The sequence below is a fragment of the Elaeis guineensis genome, chromosome 2, assembly GCF_000442705.2.
Source record: "Elaeis guineensis isolate ETL-2024a chromosome 2, EG11, whole genome shotgun sequence".
In the NCBI taxonomy this organism is placed as follows: Eukaryota; Viridiplantae; Streptophyta; class Magnoliopsida; order Arecales; family Arecaceae; genus Elaeis; species Elaeis guineensis.
Window position 1 is genome coordinate 108,640,766 of NC_025994.2, and position 23,462 is coordinate 108,664,227.

Consider the following 23,462-nt stretch of genomic DNA (forward strand, 5'->3'; position numbering starts at 1 on the left):
ACGTTGAGGGCATTGCACTCTATTGGGTCTTGGGTTTAAAAATGAATTAACGATAATGCATGATTGGAAGGTTGAGATGATAGGAGGTCATTTGACAATAAGTACCTTCAACCATTGGCACAAGCATGATTTTTTGAGTGTAGACTACTTTTCGCCTTTGCTTGAAACTATAATTAAAAGATCGTGTCTTCGTGTGGCACTATCAAGCTATCTTTAATCAATGCTAAATAAGACTAGTATTTTATTTTGTATCGATCGAAATAGGGCTTAACTCGAGTGATGAGAGGCTTGTTGGCCATTTGATGTATACTGGACCAGAGGGATATTCGTCGATGTTTTAACCAGACAACTAGGTTGTGTCGAGTATCGCATTATACGACTACGTCACTTGACATTACATGGCTTTACCACTTAACATAAAGTGTGGTCCGAGTCTGGGATGTTTTAACCTTTACTGGAAACCATAATCAAAATGCGTGCGAATGCTATAATGTGTGGTTGTAACTTTCAAAAGAAGATGCAATATTTTTGAGATTTTTGATGCGATTCCTATTTAATGCAACGGCATTGGTGTTGTTGTCCAGGGCACCTAGAGAGATAGGCCAAATGCCACTTAACATCTTTGCTATTGACCTCTAGAAGCGTAAGGACACTCTAAACAAGGTTCAGTCTAGAAAGTTTTTTCTATTTTTGAAAACTTTTACCAATTTTTCTTAAATTTGAATCTTTTCGTATTTTTCTGGGATTTGTTTTTGAAAAATAGACTCCACCAGATAGTGAATCTCTATTAGCGGGAAGATTTTGCCCGAAAAAGTATTTTTAAGACATTTCAAATTTTTAAATTTTTGAAAGTTTTTTTGTAGTTTTAAGAGACTCCATTGGGATTTTGCTCACAAGGGAAAATAATTTTTTTGGGGGGTTGAAACTCCGTTGAGGAAAAAGGTTTTATTTGAACTTCACTCGGAATTTAGGATTTTGAGAAGAATTTTCTTTTTTGAAAATGTGGGATCCATTGAGGTTTGTTTTTTGAAAAAACTTTTTTTTTTTAATCAAAGGTTTGTTTTTTAAAAAAGGAGACTCCATTTCCCATTTCTGTATGGGGTTATTTAGAAAGAAAAACTCCACTGGGGACCTTGTCGAAAAGGGGACTTCATTGAGGCGGAGAATTATTTGATGAAAGGACTCCACTAGAGTCTATAATGTTTGAATTCATTAAAGACTTGAAATATTTTTTGTAGGATTTTTAAGTTATATTTTAGACTTCACAGGGGGATCTAGAAAGGTTTTCAATTTTTTCAGATGTTTCAAAATATTTTTTGGAACACTAAAACCTAGAAAGATTCGTCGGTATTTTTGAAATTTAAAAGAAACACACATTTTTGGGAATTAGAGTCAAGTGTTTGGACTCTCTTAGGGATAAATGCCCACGTGCGGTGCCAAGGATCTTGCGGCCTTGAGGCTATTACTGCAGTTTGGCTTGAATGCACACTTCTTCTAATGGTGGTGTTGGGGGATACCCACCGACCGACCGACCGACTATCGGAGGGCCCGACCGGCTGGCAGCCCGACCGACTAACCAACGGCCCGACGGACGACTCTGACTGGCCGATCGTAAGTCGGGCGACAGGCCGACGGACGCCATCAGCGGCTAACTGCGGCCATTCCACGGTCCATTCCCGACCGACTAAACCCAGAGGTCCGGTAGCCGACCCACATGAAGCTCGCCGACCGACGGAGGAGTCCGACGCCACTCTGCTGGCCACCGACCTTGGGTCGGCCGACTCCACCAACCGCCGTACGGCCGCCAGACGTTGTCAGCTCTGACACGGACATGCGGCACAGTTACCTAGGGGCATTGTCCCGCCGAGAGCCGGGTCAACCCTGGTGATTAGACGGCTACACGGCGACATGACATTTTCACGGCGGCTCTGACAGCCTACAGTGAGTTGACAGTTCCTCACTTGTCCGCGCCATTAATGACGGCGCCATACCGTGCTCCACTATATATACCGGGGAAGGCAACAGTGCAAGGGATCGATCCGCCCGTTCTCTCCCACATACGCAGGCTCGCTCCTCCCTCTCTCTCTCTCTCCCTCCAGAGCTCTCTGTCTGCATTTCACTGTTGCCCAGTCCCTCTCTGACTTGACCGTCGGAGGGTTCCCCGCGGAGCCGCCTCCGGTCAGTGCGGACTTCTTTTTGCAGGTGCACGCTTCCCGGCGATCGGGCGACGAGGCGATTGGCCACAACAGATTGGCGCGCCAGGTAGGGGTCAACATGACAAAGACAAGAGCTCAACGATCGAGAATCACTGGGTCGGCAAGGCGTTCTTCCCGCCGGAAAGAGGCCTCTCCACCACCACCGGCGGCGGAGCTTAGCTATCCCGCCCTGCAGTGACTACGGAGGCGCAGATTGCGGCCATTGTACGGCAGATGACCCGTACTGACCGACGCAGTCAAAAGCCTCCAGCAACAACCGGCGGCCCGACCTATGCCTTCCAGAGCAGCCGCGACGGTCCGCCGACCCCTGCCGCTCCAGGCGAGCACTCCAAATGCGCTCCCACGGGGAGGAGGAGGGTCGACCTCGGCGCGACGACGGCAGTCCCAGCGGCCCTCTCCTTCCCCGTTGGAACGGGCGAGGAAGGAAAAGCGGCCGCGCACACCGTCGGCCTCTCCTTCAGAGTCTTCCGGAGGTCACTCCTGGGGTCTCCCAGCATCGACGAGCGGACGATACGAGCGACGGTTCGAGGAGATCGACCGCCGACTCGCCCAACTGCAGATGGACGGCCAGAAGTCTTCGAACGACGTCGACTTCCAGACCGCCCAACCTCTCTCCCGCTGATCCTCGACGAGCCGATTCCCAGTCGGTTCAAGATGCCGCACGTGGAGCCCTACGACGGCTCCACCGACCCAGTCGACCACCTCGAGAGCTACAAAGCTCTCATGACGATTCAAGGGGCAACCGACGCTCTTTTCTGCATCGGCTTCCCCGCGACGCTCCGCAAGGCTGCCAGGGCTTGGTACTCCGGTCTTTGATCGGGCAGTATCCATTCCTTTGCGCAGCTCGAGCACTCGTTCGTGGCCCATTTCAGCACCAGCCGAAAGCCGCCGCGAACGTCGGATAGCCTTTTCTCCCTCAAGCAGGGGGAAAACGAGACGCTCCGACACTTCGTGGCGCGATTCAACGCGGCCACGCTCGAGGTCCGGGACCTCAACGAAGACATGGCGGTCTCAGCCATGAAGAGGGGCCTGAGGTCGTCCCGATTTACTTATTCTCTGGACAAGACCCTCCCCCGAACATATGCCGAGCTACTGGAGCGCGCATACAAGTATATGCGCGCGGACGAAGGAGCGTCCGACCGACACCTGGTCGAGCCCAGGGGTCCGAAGGAGAAGCGAAGAAAAGGTCGGGAGCCGCCGAACCAAGCAGGCCCCCGGCCGGTAGTCGGCTTTCTCCACCCCGACAGATCCAAAAATCACCCCACCGACAGACTCCGAGGTCGGTGCGTCCCAGGTATGACTCCTATACTCCTCTCTCCGCTCTCCGTGCGCAGATCTTGATGGAGATCGAAGGGAAGGAATACCTGCGACGGCCTCCGCCTCTGAAGGCAAAGGGCCTCGACCATCGGAAGTACTGCCGGTTCCATCGGAGCCACGGCCACGACACTGAGCGATGCATCCAGTTGAAGGATGAGATCGAAAATCTCATCCGCCGGGGGTATCTCGGCAAGTTTCGAAAGGGTCCGCCGACCCGACCGACTGCCGATCGACGCCCCAGCCGACTGAAGAAGCACCGACTAACCAGCCGACGGCCGGGGTCATCAACATGATTTCCAGCGGCTGGGATCGGGGACGTCTACAGGGGGGGAGCCGACGAAAAAGCCACGACCGAACGACGTAATCACCTTCGCGGAAGACGACGTTCGGGGCATCCAGACTCCCCACGACGACGTTGTTGTTGTGTCGGCGACAATAGCCAATTATGATGTAAAATGAATTTTTGTTGATAATGGAAGTTCGACAAATGTTTTGTTTTACTCGACCTTCTCCCGAATGCGACTACCGACGATCGACTTAGTGGGGTCTCCACGCCCTTGATCGGCTTTGCCGGAGACACCGTCACGACAGAAGGAGAAATCACCCTGCCCGTGACGGTCGGTACCGAACCACGGCAAAGCACGGTCTCCCTCATTTTCGCGGTCGTCCAAGTTCCTTCGGCCTACAACGCCATACTTGGGCGACCCGGACTGAACGCCCTCAGGGCGATCGTCTCGACGTACCATCTTCTTGTTCGATTCCCGACCAAAAACAGAGTCGGGGAGATGCGCGGAGATCAACAGCTCGTCCGACGATGCTTTCAAATCTCCGCCCAAAGCGACGAGACAAAGGATCCCCTGACAATTGACAAACTGGATCAACGGGAGGAGGAAGAGCGGGGTTCGCCGGCCGAGCAGCTCGAGGCGATCCCGATAGGAGAAAATCCCGACAGAAAAGTTTGGATTGGGTCTCATTTGCCCGACATCGAGCGACATCGACTGGCGGAATTGCTGACGCCAATGCCGACGTATTCGCATGGTCGGCAGCAGATATGTCGGGCATCCCTCCGGAAACAATGACTCACCGACTCAACATCGACCCGACGATGAAACCGGTGAGGCAGAAGAAAAGGTCCTTCGCCCCGGAAAGGCAGAAGGCCATCGACGAGGAGGTGGACAAGCTGCTCGAGGCGGGCTTCATTCGGAAATCCACGTACCCCGATTGGCTCGCCAATGTCGTCATGGTCAAGAAAGCCAACGGGAAGTGGAGGATCTGCATCGACTACACCGACCTCAACCGAGCGTGCCCGAAGGATAGCTTTCCGCTCCCGAAGATCGACCAGCTGGTGGATGCGACGTCCGGATTTCGACTGCTCAGCTTCATGGACGCCTTCGCCGGGTACAATCAGATCCGGATGGCGCCTGAAGACGAGGAGCACACCGCGTTCGTGACCCCCAAGGCCTCTACTGCTATCGGGTGATGCCCTTTGGATTGAAGAATGCCGGCGCCACCTACCAGCGACTCGTCAACAAGGTCTTCAAAGACCAGATCGGGCGTAACATGGAGGTGTACGTGGACGACATGCTGGTAAAGAGCACGCAGATCCCGGACCATGTTCAGGATCTCGAGGAGACCTTCCGCACCCTTCGACGACATCGAATGAAGCTCAATCCGACCAAATGCGCCTTCGGGGTGACCTCGGGGAAGTTCCTCGGATTCCTCGTTTCTCAGAGAGGGATCGAGGCCAACCCTGAGAAGATAAAGGCGATCCTCGACATGCGTCATCCGAACACCAAGAAGGAGGTCCAACAACTGAACGGGAGAATCATCGCTCTTAGCCGATTCATTTCTCGATCAGCTGAAAGGTGCCTCCCGTTCTTCAAAACCCTGCGCCAGGCGAACGGTTTCTCTTGGTCGGATGAATGCGACAGGCCTTTGAAGACCTGAAGAGGTACTTGGCTTCCCCGCCGCTGCTCGTAAAGCCGCAGATCGGGGAGACCTTGTATCTCTACTTGGCCACATCTTCTGAGGCGATCAGTTCGGTGCTCGTTCGGGAAAACGAGTGCCGAACCCATCAGCCCATCTACTACATCAGCAAAGTGCTCCACGGTGCCGAAGCCAGATACTCGGAGACGGAAAAGATGGTCTTCGTCCTGACCGTCTCCGCGCAACGGCTCCGACCATACTTCCAGGCCCACGCCATCGTGGTACTCACCAACCAGCCCCTGAGGGCCGTACTGCGCCGACCCGACACATCCGGACGACTCGCTAAGTGGGCGATGAAGCTTAGCGAGTTCGACATTCAGTACCGACCAAGGCCTACCTTGAAGGCTCAGGTCTTGGCCGACTTCATCGCCGAATGCCCGACGACCGACAAAAGGTCGGGAGCTGAAGGCCCGGGACGAGATTCGGTCTCTGAGCGGGACCGATCTCCACCTGGGTACTTCACATCGACGGAGCCTCCAACGCTCAGGGAAGCGGGGCCGGGCTCCTGCTCACGAACTCGGATGGGGTAGTCACCGAATACGCCCTCCGGTTCGACTTCAAGGCCTCCAACAATCAAGCCGAATACGAGGCGCTCCTCGCGGGCTTGAGGATGGCGAAGGAATTGGGCGTCGACAGCCTCCGGGCATTCTCCGACTCTCAGCTGATCGTGGGGCAGGTCAAGGGCGACTTCGAGGCGCGAGATCCGACCATGATCAAGTATCTTCAGAAGGTAAAGGATCTCGTGGCCCGCCTCGAGTATTTCGAGATCTCCCACATCCCCTGGACGGAGAACGCCCGTGCCGATGCTCTCTCCAGATTGGCAACGTCGGCCTATGATTCTTTGGGTCGGACGTTTGTCGAAAACCTCCAACAGCCGAGCATCGATCGGGTCGAAGAAGTGCAGCAGCTAACGTCCGAACCAAGTTGGATGGACCCGATCGTCCGGTACCTGTCCGACGGGACCAGTCCCAAAGATCCCGCGGAGGCCAAGCGACTCCGATGGTCGGCGTCACAATATGTGATCATGGACGGCCGACTCTACAAGAGGTCGTTCTCCCTCCCTCTGCTCAGGTGTTTGGGACCGACCGACGCCGACTACGCTCTCCGAGAGGTTCACGAAGGAATTTGTGGGAATCACTTGGGGGGCAAGTCCTTAGCCTTCAAGGTCTTACGACAGGGCTACTACTGGCCGACCATGAGGAAGGATGCGGCAGAGTTGGTCCGAAGGTGCGAGCCATGCCAGAAGTATGCCAATATTCAGCACCAACCGGCCAGCCAAATCGCTCCCATTGTCGCTCCATGGCCCTTCGCTCAGTGGGGAGTCGATATTCTCGGCCCTTTCCCACCGGCGTCGGGCCAAAGGAAGTTCATCGTTGTCGCCATCGACTACTTCACGAAGTGGGTCGAGGCCGAGCCCTTGGCGCAAATCACCGAGCGAAAGATGGAGGACTTCGTCCAAAAGTCCATCATCTTCAGGTTCGGATTGCCGCACACCATCATCACCGACAACGGACGGCAATTCGACAACCAAGACTTCAAGGACTTCTGCGCCAGGTTCCACATCCGTCATCGACTAACTTCAGTCGGGCACCCACAGTCCAATGGTGAGGTTGAGGTGACGAACCGAACCTTGCTCCATGGACTCAAGACCCGACTGAACGAAGCCAAGGGCCTCTGGGTCGACGAGCTGGGCTCCATCCTCTGGGCTTACCGAACGACCCCCCGTGTCCCGATCGGAGAGTCGCCGTTCAGTTTGGCCTACGGGACAGAAGCCATGATCCCGCTCGAGATTGGCCTGCCATCTTCAAGGGTCGAGCAGTACCGCGAGCCGGACAACTCCGAAAGCCGGAGAGCCGACCTAGATCTTCTCCCCGAACTGCGAGATGAGGCTCAAATTCGAATGGCCTCCTACCGACAGAGGGTCGCCCGGTACTACAACGCCAAGGTCAGACCAAAGCTCTTTAAACCTGGCGACCTAGTCTTGAGGAAGGCGGAGGTGTCGAAGCCCTTGGACCAAGGGAAGTTGGCTCCCAACTGGGAAGGACCCTACAAGGTTGCTGACACCTTCGGGCCGAGGGCCTACCGACTGGAGACCCTTGAGGGGAAACCCATTCCCCGGACTTGGAACGCCGACAACTTGAAGCTGTATTACCAGTGAATTCTGTAATTCAATCGTTGGAATACAAGTTCGGTTTGAAAAATCAGAGTTCTAACCCTTCGACTACTGATCGGCGCTCAGCCCCGACGCATCGACGCAGACCTGGCACCGACGACACATCGGCCCCTTACACGGACCGATGCATCTACGATGACGGGAGTTTATACTCCTTCTACGGTCGAATTTTCGGGCATATCCATCGGCCGACTGATCGATCGGGCCCCGACCGAAGAAAGGCTAAAAGCCCACGCGGCTGTTGCCGCGACATTCCGACCAGGCTACGGCCGGTCGAGGGATATTCGGCTTACCACCGTCTATCATATGACGCGACTTTAGTCGCACCCACTACTCGCCGACCGACCTGCGGCCGGCTGAACGACACTCGGTTTGCCACCTCCTGCCGAAGGACATGAGAACCCGACGCAAGAGCTTGGGGATCCGACTCACTATCGCTCCCCCGACACTGCGCCGGTCGATGTTCGACTGAACGCATCTACGGAAGTCCGACTACCGAACCTTTACCAGGTTCGGTCGGCTCCCGACTTAATAGATGCGCCCGAATAGCGACTACAATTATTGAAAACCGACCTAAAGTCGGGATACAAGCTACTTCGGAACTGTGCGAGCCGGTTAGGTCTTACCGACTTACCCGAGTTGGCGACTTCTCTAAGTTGGTGACTTGGGTTCGACATTACAGCGATAAGAAACATTACAAACAAGAAGGAAAAGAGAAGACAATTTCATTCATTGATTAAAAGAGATTACAAAGTCGGGCCGAAGCCGATTACATATATTTTCAAGAAAAAACAAAAGGAAGACAGTCGGCTGGACCGATCATTCGTCCTGGATAATCTCTTCGACCGACGGAGGATCGGGAAGAATCGGCGTCTCGACCATAAGCGGCGCTGGGTCGGCGGCAGAAGGATGTCCTTCAGTCGGCAAGGGACCTCCGGTCGGCTCCTGCTCCGGAACGGCTTCCTCCGTTGGGATGATGCCTCCCGACAGATGGTCGGCCTCCTCTTCGGTTCCCTCCTCTTCGGCGAGTAGCGGCGCGACTCGGCTGACGTCCACCTCCGGGTACAAGGTATGGACGGCATCCCGACCGTCCTCAAACCCGACCCTGTAGGAGGCGAAGCCCGACTCGAGCATCTCCTCCTTGTACTGGTCGGAGGCCCGGAAGTCTTCAACCGCACGATCGGCCGACTCCCTCGCCGACCGTACTTCGTCTTCAGTATGGGCCAGCTCCTCCCTCGCCAACTCCGCCTCGGCCCTGGCAATTTCGGCGTCGATTTGGGCGATGGACAAGTCCTCTTCGGTTTCCGCGAGCTTCCCCAGGCTGACCCGAAGTTGCTCGCGTTCCCCTTGGAGTTCGGAGGTGGCACTGTCCCGTTCGCGTCGAAGACGACGCACGACCCGACCTTTGTGCTTGGCCTCCTTCTTGGCCGACTTTAGTTCGGCCATAAGCCGGGAGACCTCGTCCGTCAACTTGGCCTCCCGGTCGACCGACTCCTGCAGTTGGTCGACCAGCCTCCCTCTCTCGGCCTCGGCCGCTGCCGACCTTTCCTTGAAGGCTGCCCGAACGTCGCCGAACCTTCGGTATCCGGCCTCCAACTCAGACATGGTGAAGATCAACTGCCGACGGAAAAAAGCTTTGTCAGAATTATGTGGCAGGCGAAAATTCTTCTAAGGAAAAAGGTGACGCGAAGCTTACCTCCACCATCGACGGGTAGAACCGCGACAGCATCTCGGTCACCTGCCGAGACCGCAACGACTGAACGTCGGTAGGGAGGAGGATCCCCTGGCACAACCTCCTCGCAAGGTTGTGGTCGGCCAAGGCCGATGCACCCTCGGGGTAGTATGCGCTGGGGGGCATTGATCTCTCCTCCTCCGAGGGCTCCATCGGGGCTTTCCCCCGATCAGCTGCCCCGACCGACGGGGCTGGCAGCGATGGGACGCTGGAGTTCGACCCGGCGCCCCCCGTTGCGCCGGCGGACGCCTCCGGACGATGTTCGGCTTCCCGAACGACGTCCAGCTCCGCCCGCGGCGGCGAAACCGCCGACACTCCTTCGGCCACTTCCTCGGCCGGCCTCTCCTCGACTCGCCTCTCCTCCACTCGGACAGTCGGAGCCGCGAGGGCTATGATTGGCTCCGACCCCTCGGTCGCCGACGCTTCCACGGTCGGCGGGACTGGGGCTGATCTCTTGGAAGGGCGCGAAGGGCCAGCCCCCGACGCTGGCCTCTTCCTCGCGGCGGCAAACTGACGAATTTCGGCGTCGGTCTGCCTCATCCTCGGCGGTGTCCCTGCAAAACCGACCAATGTCAAAGGCCGGACCAGAACTACCCTAAAGCCGAACAAAAAGAAAAGCTGGGGAATCGGGCGATACCTATTCGGGGGACCAGACTCAGGTCGGCATCATAGAGAGCTTGCTCGGTAACAAGCTCCCTCTGCTTCGGGACCAACATGTCTTTGAGTCGGTGGAAGTCCTCCCGGTCGTCCACGTCGACCCGACTGTTGTCGTTGGCCTCAGTTCGGGGTACACCCCAGCGAGAAGGAAAGCCCCAAGAGGAGGAAGAGGAAACAAAGAAAAACTGGTTCTTCCATCCATGAATGGACGATGGAAGACCGGTTATGAAGGCAAGACCCTTCCGGGGGTTGAAGAGCCACCACCCTCGGGCCTTAGGGTGGGGTCGGAGCACGAAGAAGGCCCGGAAGAGGGAAACGCGGGGGTTGGTCGGCAAGAGCTGACACAACAGCGCGAAAGAAATGATTAGCCGGACAGAGTTCGGCGCCAGTTGCGCCGGACAGAGTCCGTAGTAATCAAGCAGATTCCGGACGAACTCCGGAATCGGAAGTCGAAGACCCGCACGAAGGTCCTCAACATACAGCCCCAGGTCGCCGGGCGGAGGGTTGTTGACCCGACCGCCGGCCCCTGGAGCATAGAGCCGAAACTGCTCCGGGATGCGATAGTGCTCCCGAAGCTGATCGACGTTCGGCCCCGAAAGCGAGGAGGCCTCATCTTCCGGAGCCGATCGGGTGTCGTCGGTCGGGTTCCCCGACCGAGCTCCCTGAGTCGGTTTCCTGGTCATTGTGCAGGAACCGAAAGAAGGGAAAGAAGAGAAGAAAGCAAGAAGGGGAAGGAGGACCACGAACCCGATGGACCCTCCGGAAGTAGAGAAGAGCTCTGCCCGCGACGACCGAGAAATCGCCCGGACAGAGTTTCCCCAGCAAATGGCAAATGTGGGTCAGGGTCCGGGAGGTCCTATATATATAGGGCCAACCGACGGCCGAGATGCTCCCGCGCCGACCAAGGTCCTCCAGATGCGCGACGCGTGGCGCCCGCCGGTTGGCTAAGGATTCGGCGCGCTTCGCCCCGGGACGCCCGCACCGCCCGCATTAAATGCCGGAGCGGGCGCCGGCCAACCGCCTTGACACGCGGCGCGCGGGGGTTGGCTCCGCAGTCGGCCGCCCGCGCCGGTCCGCGTTCCCGATGGGACGCCTCACCCACGATCGGCGCCGAATATCCGATCGACTGACGCCGTATCGTCCGGCACCCGATCTTCTGACACCGACGTGACGACTGACGACGACAAGACGCGGCGTCCGGCACCGGACGCCGGCGCGACTTCTGGCATCGACTAGACGTTCGGATCACTCGGGATTCGTGAGGTGTCAGACAACGGATCAGCCGGCGGTACGGTCGGATCTGCACATGCGACAAAGCCACTCCCAGTCGCCCGGCCATACTACCCGAATGAAGGCATCGGCCAGCTCTCCACCCGACTTAGGAGTGGAGGGGGGCAACTGTTGAGGGATACCCACCGACCGACCGACCGACTGTCGGAGGGCCCGACCGACCGACCGACTATCGGAGGGCCCGACGGACGGCTCTGACTGGCCGATCGTAAGTCGGACGACAGGCCGACGGACGCCATCAGCGGCTAACCACGGCCATTCCACGGTCTATTCCCGACCGACTGAACCCAGAGGTCCGGTAGCCGACCCACTTGAAGCTCGCCGACTGACGGAGGAGTCCGACGCCACTCTGCTGGCCACCGACCTTGGGTCGGCCGACTCCACCAACCGCCGTACGGCCGCCAGACGTTGTCAGCTCTGACACGGACATGCGGCACGGTTACCTAGGGGCATTGTCCCGTCGAGAGCCGGGTCAACCCTGGTGATTAGACGGCTGCACGGCGACATGATGTTTTCACGGCGGCTCTGACAGCCTACAGTGGGTTGACAGTTCCTCACTTGTCCGCGCCATTAATGACGGTGCCATACCGTGCTCCACTATATATACCGGGGAAGGCAACAGTGCAAGGGATCGATCCGCCCGTCTCTCCCACATACGCAGGCTCGCTCCTCCCTCTCTCTCTCTCTCTCCCTCCCAGAGCTCTCTGTCTGCATTTCACTGTTGCCCAATCACCTCTCTGACTTGACCGTCGGAGGGTCCCCGCCGGAGCCGCCTCCGGTCAGTGCGGACTTCCTTTTGCAGGTGCACGCTTCCCGGCGATCGGACGACGAGACGATTGGCCGCAACAGAACCCAAATCAGGAGAGGCAGATGACGGAAAAGTTAACTGCACCGTTCGTCTCTCAATTTATAAATGCATAAACTGCAAGCTGAGATTGCATGCTTGAGATTGAGTATATGGAATGCATAGACTGGGCACTTGAAGTCTTTTAGAGTTTTGATACAGACTATATTAATGAGTTAGAATGGGGCATGACCTGAGTTTTTGCTGCCATAACGATGGGTTCCAAATCTTTTTTTTCTTTCTTTTTTTTTTGTTTTTTTGTGTATGCTTGGACTGGGTGGATGAGAATTTTTTTTTTTTTTAGGATTGATCTAATTCTTATCTAACTCATACACACACATGCGGAGTGTGTTAAGTGAGAGATGAGAGAACATAATAATAATCCTTGGATCCATGTCAACGATTCAGATGAGCGTGAGCGCGCGTTAAAAAATTTAAAAAAAAAAAGAGTGATAAATTTTAAAGGTATTTAGATAATTTGGACAATCATATTTTTATATGATATGAATTTAAAAATTATAATTATATCCTCTCACATCTCATATTAAATTATATATATATATATATATATATATATATATATATATATATATATATATATATATATATATATATATATATATCCTGGACTTCATCCCAGCAGTCCCGCCTGTTTTGTCCGTTACCAAAACAAATACGAATCATAATCGCCACCAGCAGCCTCGCCGGTTTTGTCCGTTACCAAAACAAATACGAATCATAATCGAACTATGCTCCCAACTCGAGTCTGATTATTCTTTCCAACATTGGTATCACCGATCCGTACGTTTCAAAACCGTTTCACCCCGCTGTTGCCTTCCTATATAAGCCCACCACCCTTGCAGCGAGAAGGTTGCGAAAACACTCAGACAGAGAGAAGGTGGGATGGAGTCGATGGCGAGGAAGACGAGCGAAGGGAACGAGAAGGGGGCGGCCGTCGGCCAAGCTAAGGAGAGTCGCGGTGGAGGTGGTGGGAGCTTCCGGATGCCAGTGCATTACCCGAGGTACAAGAGAGCTGATTACGAGACGATGCCCGAGTGGAAGCTCGACTACCTTCTAACCCAATATGGCCTGCCCGTCTTCGGCAACCTCAAGGAAAAGAGGAGCTTCGCCATGGGTGCCTTTCTTTGGCCGACTAATACCCATTAACATCTTCATTGTGTCAGTATGACGGAGGGATTTTGGTTGATGGAGTGGGCGTGGGCGAGGAAGTAGTTTTGCAAAAATTTGCAGTATTTTCTTTCTTTTTCTTATTTGAGGTAGTAGATTACTCGGAGAATTTTTTTTTTTTTTCCTTTGATGATATTAGTAGGAGTATATGTTTTGTTTGTCCGCTGCCATGTTCTAGGTCTTGCGTTATTTTGCTTCTTTTTCTTATTATTTTAAGTAGTTGGATTAGTAAGAGACTATGGTTTGTTTGTCCATAGCAATATTGTTCTGGGTTTTGGTTTTTTAATTGAATAGATATTAACGAGATTAGACGCCTTTAGCGTTTAAATCTTACCTCTGCCTCAATTTCGATTGCTACTTACCTTGATGGCAGGTCAGAATTGATACAAAAATAAAAAACAGGGGAGACTAGAACTGTAAAATACTGGAAAGCAAAGGAACAAAAGAAACCTTCTGACAATCGCTTATTCCTTTATCTTTGTGCAATGTAAATTCGTTACAACATCTGACAGCAGAAGTGATTAGCAACTGGATTAACTCAGTAAATCTATCACAGCTCATGTAGCACAATAGCACCTCACTTCATGCTTTTGCTGACTTGAAGACATGAAAAAATTCTAAGCAGGAAACAAGCTATTATTCGCTTGGAGGGAAAAAAAAAAAAATCTTCTCGAATATTTTCCATTTCCATGACTAAAAACTTTTTCCACCGTCAAATGAAGAGTAGCATTGCTGCTCTTTCAACTAATTTTGCCAATTCTAAGACAAACAAAGAAGTGAGGCCCTGTGAGGGAAAAGTAGAGAAAGTGAGAAACTTCCGATACGCTTTATTTACGGAAGAAATTTATAGATGGAACGGGGTGGTACAAAGGAGAGAAGACAATTACAGCAAGAGAGACAAGTTGCTCAAAATAGCTTTGTAGCTTTCTAAAGCATTTCCGGAGCATAGATTATCCCAATGAAAAAGTGCATAAAAAGCCTAATGTAGAATCGAAGCTACCGTAATCATCCTTGTCAAGAATATTTTAGAGTTTTGCTCATGTCGTCTATGCTATATAGTAAAGAAGATAGTCAGTTGGATCCATCATTTCTAGAATCTTGGTCAAATCAATCTCTTCCTCCATGTAGTTCAGAAGGTTTGGAAATTGGGAGGCATATTTGGAACATTCAGGCATGGAAAGAATAGGAAATCGTCAGGCTTGGATGAAAGGGCACCTAATGAAGAGGTGGGAAACCGTTTCTTTCCAAACTCTACAAATCTAGCAACCTGAAGAGATTCTCAAACTTTTTCTAAGGAGGACCTCGCTGAAGCCATAAGAACATTTTGACTTTTCTGGCATTTTTACTTTGTAGGCTAGATTATCAAATCTCCACTTTAGATCTCCAATATTGAGAAATTTGTTGTATGAGGTAACACTAAAGAGCCAATCGCTGCTTGGTTTCCACACAGTACAACCATATCTCTATCAGGTTAGGTAGAGGAAAGAAGACCTGTGAGCCGGCTCCATTGGGCATCCTTTGAAGAGGAGAGGGGATCATGAACTCTATTCAACCAACTACGCCTCCTAAGGCTCCAAAACCTAGCCACCACTAAATTATGTTTTACTATTTTAGCATGCGCCTCCTGAAATCCAGAGGCCAATAGAATGGGTCCCAGCCAGCTATCCTTCCAAAATCTGATGTTTTTACCATTTCCTAATACGAGGATATATAATTTTAGAAAGCATCCAGGTCCTTACAGATATCCTTCCAACTCACACTCTCCAAAGATGAAAGTATCAAAGATGACATTCAATTGTCGCAAAAGCATTTAGGCTTTAGCTCTCATGGTTGCTTAGTCTACATCAAATTGACAAAATATATTTTTTAAAGAAATAATAGAGAAAGTGAAACACCTTCCTTTAATTTATTGATCAAACTGACAAGATATCAAATCATAAAATGCATAATCATAGAAGTGTCTAAAAATGGTATAAGTGACTTGCAATTCCTTATGCTCCAAATTTTCTTTTGTCATAACCGGTCTTTGAAGCCTCAGCAATAGCAGAATGGTAGATGATAGGCATTTACTGTGACATTTTGATAACAATTCAGCAGTAAAGTAAATGGTAGGATACAAAAACCAGCAGGTCTTTTGTGTGCTACATGAATGGTCTAACAAGAGGCACAGTTGACAACTTGTTTGCTCCTGCTGTTGCCAGTAGATGGCTTTTGCTCCTTGTATGCAGCCTTTGGCTCTTGTTGGCTTGTATTAACCTTGGAAAGTATTAATTAATGAAGTATTCCTCTGCCCAAAAAAAAGAAGTATTCCTCTGCCAAAAAAAGAACAAGAGGCACATATAGAGAGAAAGAGAGTGGGGGAAAAAGATAGAAAAGGAAAAAGCTTGGGATGGTAGGATGGATAAACAGGCGTTCATATTCCTTGGCGTTGCTGCGGAAGCACTGCCTGCAACACATAAGTTCACACTTCTGATCAGCCAGTGTGGGTTGCGATGCACCCAGCTGCCACACGAGCAAAGAAGTTCTTCAAACATCATACATCCTTTTAGCTTAATATAATACATCCATTTTACCAAAAAACAAAGTTCTAAGAAGGAAAAATGGCCGGGTGTGGCAAAATTGAATAGTTAAAAAATCCAGCTTCACTTTACCACCCCCTCCCCACACCAACCCCCCCCCCAAAAAAAAAAAAAATCCAGCTTCATGGGAATGAATCAAACATCATAAAGAAAGAAATTATGTGAAAACAATCTTGAAAAATCTGAATATGGAAAGGCTATGCCACTGAGAAAGTATAAAGACATGAAAGTTGTCCACGTTCTTCCTAAGGAACTCGGTGAGTACTGAAATTATAATTTCTTGATCCCAAGCAGGTATTCAACTGATGTTCCAAGTGCACTAGCTTAACATGGGAAATGATGTCAAGGAGATGAAATCGACCTCTTTTATGTAATCACGTCCTTAGTCTTTAAATCTTGACTCTGTCTCAATTCAATTGCTACTGACTGTGATAGCGAGTTGGGCACATGAATTGCTGCAAAAATAAAAAATAAAGGAGAAAAAAGCTATAAAATACCAAGAAGTTAGAAGCAAGGGAACAAAAAAAAAGGACGTTATCACGATCGCTGATTCGTCTCTCTCTGTGCGATTTAAATTCATTACAGTATTTTACATGAATCAAACTTCCCAGGATTTCCCTTTTTTTGACCGTTGGTTTTGTGAACTTTCATTAAAGAATGGAGATCAAATTGGTTATGATCATTGTTCCAAAACTGAGTAAAAGCTAGTTGACAAAAGGGTCCTCGTGTATATATTCGTAATGAGTGGGTGAAGCTGGGGTAAGCATGTATCTTGGTTTGGAATTTTGATCCTGACACAAACTGGCTTAGAGCAAACATGGAGACTCCCGTCCAACCACTAGCAAGGTTGGTGTTGGTGGAGTCTCGGTCTTTTCAGTTTAATGACGTGGGGTCCAATTCTATGAAATCCATGTCTAAAATCATGCAAAAGAGCGAACCATTTGAACGTGGGGAAGAAAATTTTACAAGGGAAATCATCATAATTTTCTCTCACGTTTGTGGGAATTAGGCAGCCTTTGGTGCTGACCTCAGGTTTCCTTGGCCTTCTTTATAGTGTCATCTAATGTTCATCTAGTTTGTTTATATTATTGTGGATTGTGATGTAGCACAATGATATATGTGGATTGTAATCTTCTACTATGTAATTAATATTTTTTGTCGAATATGTGATATTGTGTCAAGGTGAACCATATGCCCCTCTCATCTTCTGAATGACAGCAGAATGTTTCCTAAGCCATCGTAATCACATTGGTTTTCAATTGTGGGCACATCAGAGACCAAAGCCCACATGCAACGGACCATGATGACCGAAAAATGTGCCTATTATCAGCATATACTTCTAGCATTCTTCCCAATTATATCAATCACCATTGTAAGCAAACCTTCTGAAGGCCTAAGTGTAAATTAAAGAAATCAGGGAATCCAAGCGGCATTATGATTTTCTAAGCAATTACTAAATGTTAATTCAAATAAAAAAAAATCCACTTTACACATGATGGATCAACCCTTTATGTCCTTCATCATATTCGTTCTTTGATTTATAAGTCTCTTATCTAAGGCTATCAATTCTCAGCCATTCGTTACCCAAAAAAGAATCTCAGCCTTCAAGTCCATCATGATTATCCACATATTCTAGCATCTTTTGATGGGCTCATTGCATCTATTCATGGGCAATTTTAAGCTATTTTTGGGGAAAAAGGAGAAAATTAAGGGGGAAAAAAATCTCCCCATTTATCTCAACCATCCATATGTTGATTTTGGAATTACAAATCTGGAAGAAGGATCAGATCTAGCATCGGAGTGGTAGTTTAAAATAGAAAAGATTGTAAGAATGAGGAAAGGTATGTTATTTTTATAATCCTGTTTCCTGTGCCACCTACTATCTGAGTTAAATCCAGTTGGCATTAGTGGCAGAGGTTTAATGTCAAAATTCTATCCATTTTTAGTAAAATAAAAATTATAATTTGGTTACTAATTTAAAGAAAATGACTGCACAAGCGGTCGTTATTACAATCCTTGTTTAAATCGAGGGAACGGCAAAAGCTTGCCGGTTGCAAGCAGAAGTGGTGGCGGTGGCGGTGGGGAAGAAGCCGCCTTCTTCCCCTTCCCAAACCTGCAACCCAAATCCCATTGTTCTTCTATTGAATTTAAAATTCTACATTATTTTTCTTCTTGGTCCCGTTTGTCCTTCTCTCCTTTTTTCCGCGTCAACATCGGTTATATATTTTCATCTGGTTCGGTTCTCTTTTTAAGGTATGATCTCCTCTCTGAATCCGTTATTGGAATTGCTGTCATCTTCCAAATGGATTATTTTGTTCTTTGCATTATTTGATATATATGGGTTTGAAATCAGTTGAATGTTACTTTTCTATGATGAGGTTTTGTGGAGACTCAAAGAATTTGAGAAATTTAGGGCTAGAGTTTGATTAGGATAGCTTTTGTGCAATTTATGTAGAATTTTTTTGGCTTCGATTATGGGGTTAGACACTCTTGTTGATGGAATATTATTGGGTTAGACAGCAGAATGCGCATTTTTTTTTCCTATCTCGTTATCATAGAATCGAGAGTTTGGATTCTGATGATTCATTTTTGTTTTGAGCTATATGATTCACCTTTTTTTTTTAAAAGAATACGGTGGTTATTCATTGATATTTCTATATTTATAGACTTGTAATTTGAATTTTTTGAGGAAATGTTTTGTGATTTGAATTTTTTGAGGAAAAGTTTTGTGATTTGAATTGCTTGGGTAGTTTCATCAATGTTTCTCTCAATGTGATTGCAATTTGTTAACATTTGATATAGTTTGCTGCCCTCATTCAATCTTTTATCTCAAGAAATTTGGGGGAATAATTTGCTTCTTCCGTTTCCCATCAGGAAAAAAAAAGGCATAGTCTGCTGCCCAAGCAAGAGCCGGGACATTTTTTTTTTGGTTAAATTTGGTTTTATCTGGATTTATTGTTCTCTAACTAAAGGTTGTTTTTATCTTAATGTTGGCACAGTTTATAGTTCTTTCTGTTGATTGGATCCAAATTCTTCATCCGATATCGTGAATTTTCCTTGCCTTATAATGCCTGGATCAATAATGGATGTGGTTGATGGGAATATGGCATCTCATGGATGGAATTCCCCTCGTATTAAAAAGAATCTTCCGTCAATAAAAACCACGAGGGCTTCTCCATCTCCAACGAGCTCAGAGAGTTCTAGTGGTTGGTCGAATTCGGGGCGGAGCTTTGGATCTTTTGGTGGTGAATCAAGAAGTGATGCAGAGTCGCACCATCTCATTAATGGGAATAAGAAGGTTATGAAGATATCAGAAGAGGGTGACCATGTGAAGGATTTGGCTGTGAGAGGGGATAACAGTTTGCTGGATAAGAAGTTTAAGCAGGCATCTAAGGTCCATTCTCCAAGCACCAATTCTCCTGTTTCATGGAAGAAGTCAGCAAAGCCTCCTCGATTGCCATTGGAATCCATTACACCCTCAAAGTCAATCATAAAGAACAAGGAATCCCCAGAAATAGGTGGAAATAATGTAAAAAAACTGGGTGCAGAACCAAGGCCTCTGAAGAAATATAAAAGCTTTCCTAATAAAGATGCCTCAATGTTCAAGAATGAGACTGAAGACTCCCCTAAGATGGAGTCAACTCATCCAGATCTTGGTCCTTATTTGCTTAAGCAGGCAAGGGATGTGATATCTTTGGGAGATAGCCCTCGGAAGGCTCTACAGCTTGCACTTCGGGCAGCCAAGTCATTTGAGAGAAGTGCATGTAAGAAGCCTAATTTGAACTTAGTCATGAGTCTTCATATTGTTGCAGAAATTCACTGCACTTTGGGGCAGTATGATCTGGCAATCCCTGTGCTAGAGCGGTCGATTGAAATTCCATCTGTGGAACATGGCCATGACCATGCTCTTGCCAAGTTCTCTGGGTATATGCATCTGGGAGATATTTATGCCACGATGGGCCAGATAGAGAACTCAATACAATGTTATACAAGAGCTTTGGAGGTTCAGAAGCTAGCATTGGGTGACAAGGACCCAAGAGTCGGTGACGCTTGTCGTTATCTGGCAGAAGCTCATGTTCAAGCACTGCAATTTGATGAGGCTGAAAGGTTGTGCCAAATGGCTCTTGACATCCATAGAGAGAAAGATCATTTCGCTTCTCTGGAGGAAATGGCAGATCGGAGGCTCATGGGCCTCATTTGTGATGCAAAAGGTGACTATGAGTCCGCCCTTGAGCATCTGGTCATGGCAAGCATGGCAATGATGTCCAATGGCCAGGAGGCAGAGGTAGCTTTAGTTGATTGTAGCATAGGAGAGACCTATCTAGCACTGGCTCGATATGATGAGGCTGTGTTCGCTTACCAGAAAGCACTTACTGTGTTCAAGTCCACCAAAGGTGAGGACCATCCATTGGTTGCTTCTGTCCTTGTACGTCTTGCTGAATTGTATTTGAAGAAAGGGAGATTAAGAGAATCGAGGTCTTACTGTGAAAATGCTCTCCTGATCTATGGAAAGCCACTTCCAGGGACATCCCCTGAGGAAGTTGCTTGCGGTCTCACTGATATCTCTGCCATATTTGCATCAATGAATGAGCATGAGATGGCACTAAAGTTGCTTCAGAGTGCCCTTGACTTCTATAATGATTTGCCAGGTCAGCAAAGCAAGGCTGCTGGAGTTGAGGCTCAGATGGGAGTATTGTATTATATCGTCGGAGATTATTCCGAGTCTTATGCCTCCTTCCAGAATTCAGTTGCAAAGTTCCGAGCTTGTGGGAAGAAAAAGTCTGCCTTCTTTGGCATTGCTCTGAACCAAATGGGGCTAGCATGTGTGCAACTCGATGAAATAAATGAAGCTGCAAAGTTGTTTGAGGAAGCAAAGAGCATTTTAGAGCAAGAATATGGACCATATCATCCAGATACACTGGGAGCATACAGCAATTTGGCAGGGACCTATGATGCTTTGGGAAGGTTTGCTTTGTTTGATCTCATGCATTAGATATGCTTTTGAATGATTTACGATGCTATTTACTCTTTTGTTTCTTAAAATAAATTATGCCATTTGCTATATACCCTGAGCCAATCAATTACAATTTTGCATGATTCTACAGGCTAGAATGCACTTTCTGCATCAGTCTAGGATAATTTTGGGACTATAATGATTTAAAATATCCCCCTAAAATAACCTGATAATGTAATGGACTAATTCAACCATCAAATGCATACTATTTTTATTCTTCTGTTTTTGAGGGAATCAATTGCATACGATTTAATGAATATAAAAGTAGTTGCAGGACTTGTTTTCTGACCAAAAAGCATGCGCATGGTTTGAGTGCTGCTTTATTTGTTTCCTTATTTTACTAGGTGTAGCTATGATGATTTTACATAACTGACAGGTATTTATCACTAATCAAAATTTTAAATTAAGTGATTTACACTTTGGCATCATTTTAATATTTGAAGAAGTATAAAACATTTGTCATTTTGTAAGTAATACTAATTCTGTAAAATATGAACCCTATTTGTTGTCACTCATCGGTGTTGGCCGTCGTGGCGGGACAGCTCAGATCCTCTGTGCCACGTTGGAGCGTTCGTGTGCTGACCAAGGCCTCCAGCACCTACAAAAGAAGCCCTCACATGCCAAAGAAGATGATGGGAGGTTTTCTGGCTGGGGACCCACCCTCCGATGGCTAAGTTAGCAAAATCTCGGAGAGGAGAGAACAGAAGAGGGAGAGGGTAGTGAGAGAGCGATAGATAGAGAGATAGAGAGAGGAATTTCCCTGTGGTGTCGGTTTGACCTCCCTTTTATGAAGGGAGGGCTCACCAAGTGATTGGTTGCCGCCCGTCGGAGAGATGGCCATCAGAACCAGAGTTGTGGGTGTCAGCTGGTCCTGACAGGACTAGCTTTCTACGAGTGGAAAAAAAATTGTCAACACCGTCAGCTGTCAAACCAGAACGTCCCATGCATCGGAGGCCTTTCGAAGTCTCGATGTGGCTCTCGGAGGTCTGGGACAGAGACCGAGTGAGATCGGTGGTTTCCTGATGGTGCGGATCTTACCGAGCTGCGGATTTCCTTTAAGTGGTCAGGTAAGAGCCGAGGTTTGTAGAGCTTTTGTGATGCTATGTGATGTCGTTTGGACCACATGATCTGAGTTGTTAGGTCACAATGCCATGTGCTCGCCGTGTCTTCATGTGTCGGACATGTCATTAGGCGGACAGTATACGGTCTAACACTATAAATGTAGTTCAATGTTTTCTAACCGTCTAGTTATCCTTTTATTTAAACTCTCGATGTGTTATCAACTAAGGGACTTCATTTAGGAAGTTTATAGTTGGCACTGAATCCATGTTATGCAATATATTTCCTTGTGCTTGAGAAAGTCAAGTTCCTGAATCCATTATTTGTGGTAAGGTAGTCTATTGGGTTGTCATATTACTCTTTAGTGAGATTGTGTGCATGACAGTGACAAAACATGGATCCTTTTTCTTCTTTATAGCGCAAGTGTTATCAGTTGCTTCTTGCTTTAAGACTTAAGAGTGCTCTTGCTTCAAGACTTAAGAGTGCTCTTGCTTCTTTAACATAATGACACGCTATGTCAAACAACTACTCCTTGCTAGTTTGTAGTCATCATTTTTCCCAGGGTGCTGTAACTAATGCACAGTTCATCTTATGTTCTAATTTTGGCACAGGCTGAATGATGCCATTGGGATATTGGAATATCTTGTTGAGATTAGGGAGGAGAAGCTGGGGACAGCCAATCCAACTGTAGATGATGAGAAGAAGAGGTTGTCTGTTCTGTTGAAAGATGCTGGTAGAGTTCGGCACCAGAAGACCAGATCACTGGAAATTCTCCTTGAAGGCGGCAATTCCTCTGGCATAAAGAAAAAGGCAATTCCAGTGTAATGCCTGTCATGAATTGTGTTTCCATGCATACTAAACGATCTGTATCAATTGGCTGCTTCTACTTGGATGGTTGAGCGCAAATTGGAGAATGGCTCATTGAAGTATCACTGTGTGATCCTTTATACCAATGAGACCACTATTCCTTACATTCTGCAATGTAACCATCTCTGTGTCTTCATGGCCATAATTATCTTTTTTTTCGATGGTAGGCCATAATTCTTTGTTGTAATTGTCTCCTAAAGCTCATTGTCTTCAATAGAAAGTCCACATGCAAAAGATTATCCTTTGCATAATTACTTCCTCTTTCTCTCAGTGATGGTGTGCTGTGGTTTGAGGTTCGAAAGAATGCTAAATTGCTTAAAAGTGATGTCCTATTTGAGATTTGTGAACGTGATATAAAACAAACCGTGCATATAGATCTGTAATAATCGGTCTTTGGGCCTTAAGCCCAGTCCAAAAGCCCATCAAAAAAAAAAAAAAAAAAAAAAAGGGGAAAAGAAGAGAGAAGTCGGGAAGAAGACTTCCGATAGGAGTCTTCTTCTCCGATGAGCCACGATGGAATCGGGAGTCCTAGGACCACCA

At 48.5% G+C, this 23,462-nt stretch overlaps 1 protein-coding gene across 1 annotated transcript; it reads left to right on the top strand.

Annotated features, from left to right (window-relative positions):
- The first annotated feature begins 18,039 nt into the window (after positions 1-18,039).
- On the top strand, positions 18,040-23,083 carry LOC105048029 (protein KINESIN LIGHT CHAIN-RELATED 1). The gene is made up of 3 exons (XM_010927223.3): positions 18,040-18,235; positions 18,982-20,947; positions 22,667-23,083. Exons 2-3 carry the CDS (start codon positions 19,050-19,052, stop codon positions 22,878-22,880), a joined length of 2,112 nt encoding a protein of 703 aa, XP_010925525.1. The 5' UTR covers positions 18,040-18,235; positions 18,982-19,049; the 3' UTR covers positions 22,881-23,083.
- The last annotated feature ends 379 nt before the right edge of the window (positions 23,084-23,462 follow it).

Bases quoted from the DNA above. Each gene is read 5' to 3' on its own strand.
- LOC105048029 (XM_010927223.3), top strand. From the start codon at position 19,050: ATGCCTGGATCAATAATGGATGTGGTTGATGGGAATATGGCATCTCAT. The intron at 20,948-22,666 runs GTTTGCTTTGTT...ATTTTGGCACAG, and splicing joins ACCTATGATGCTTTGGGAAG to GCTGAATGATGCCATTGGGA.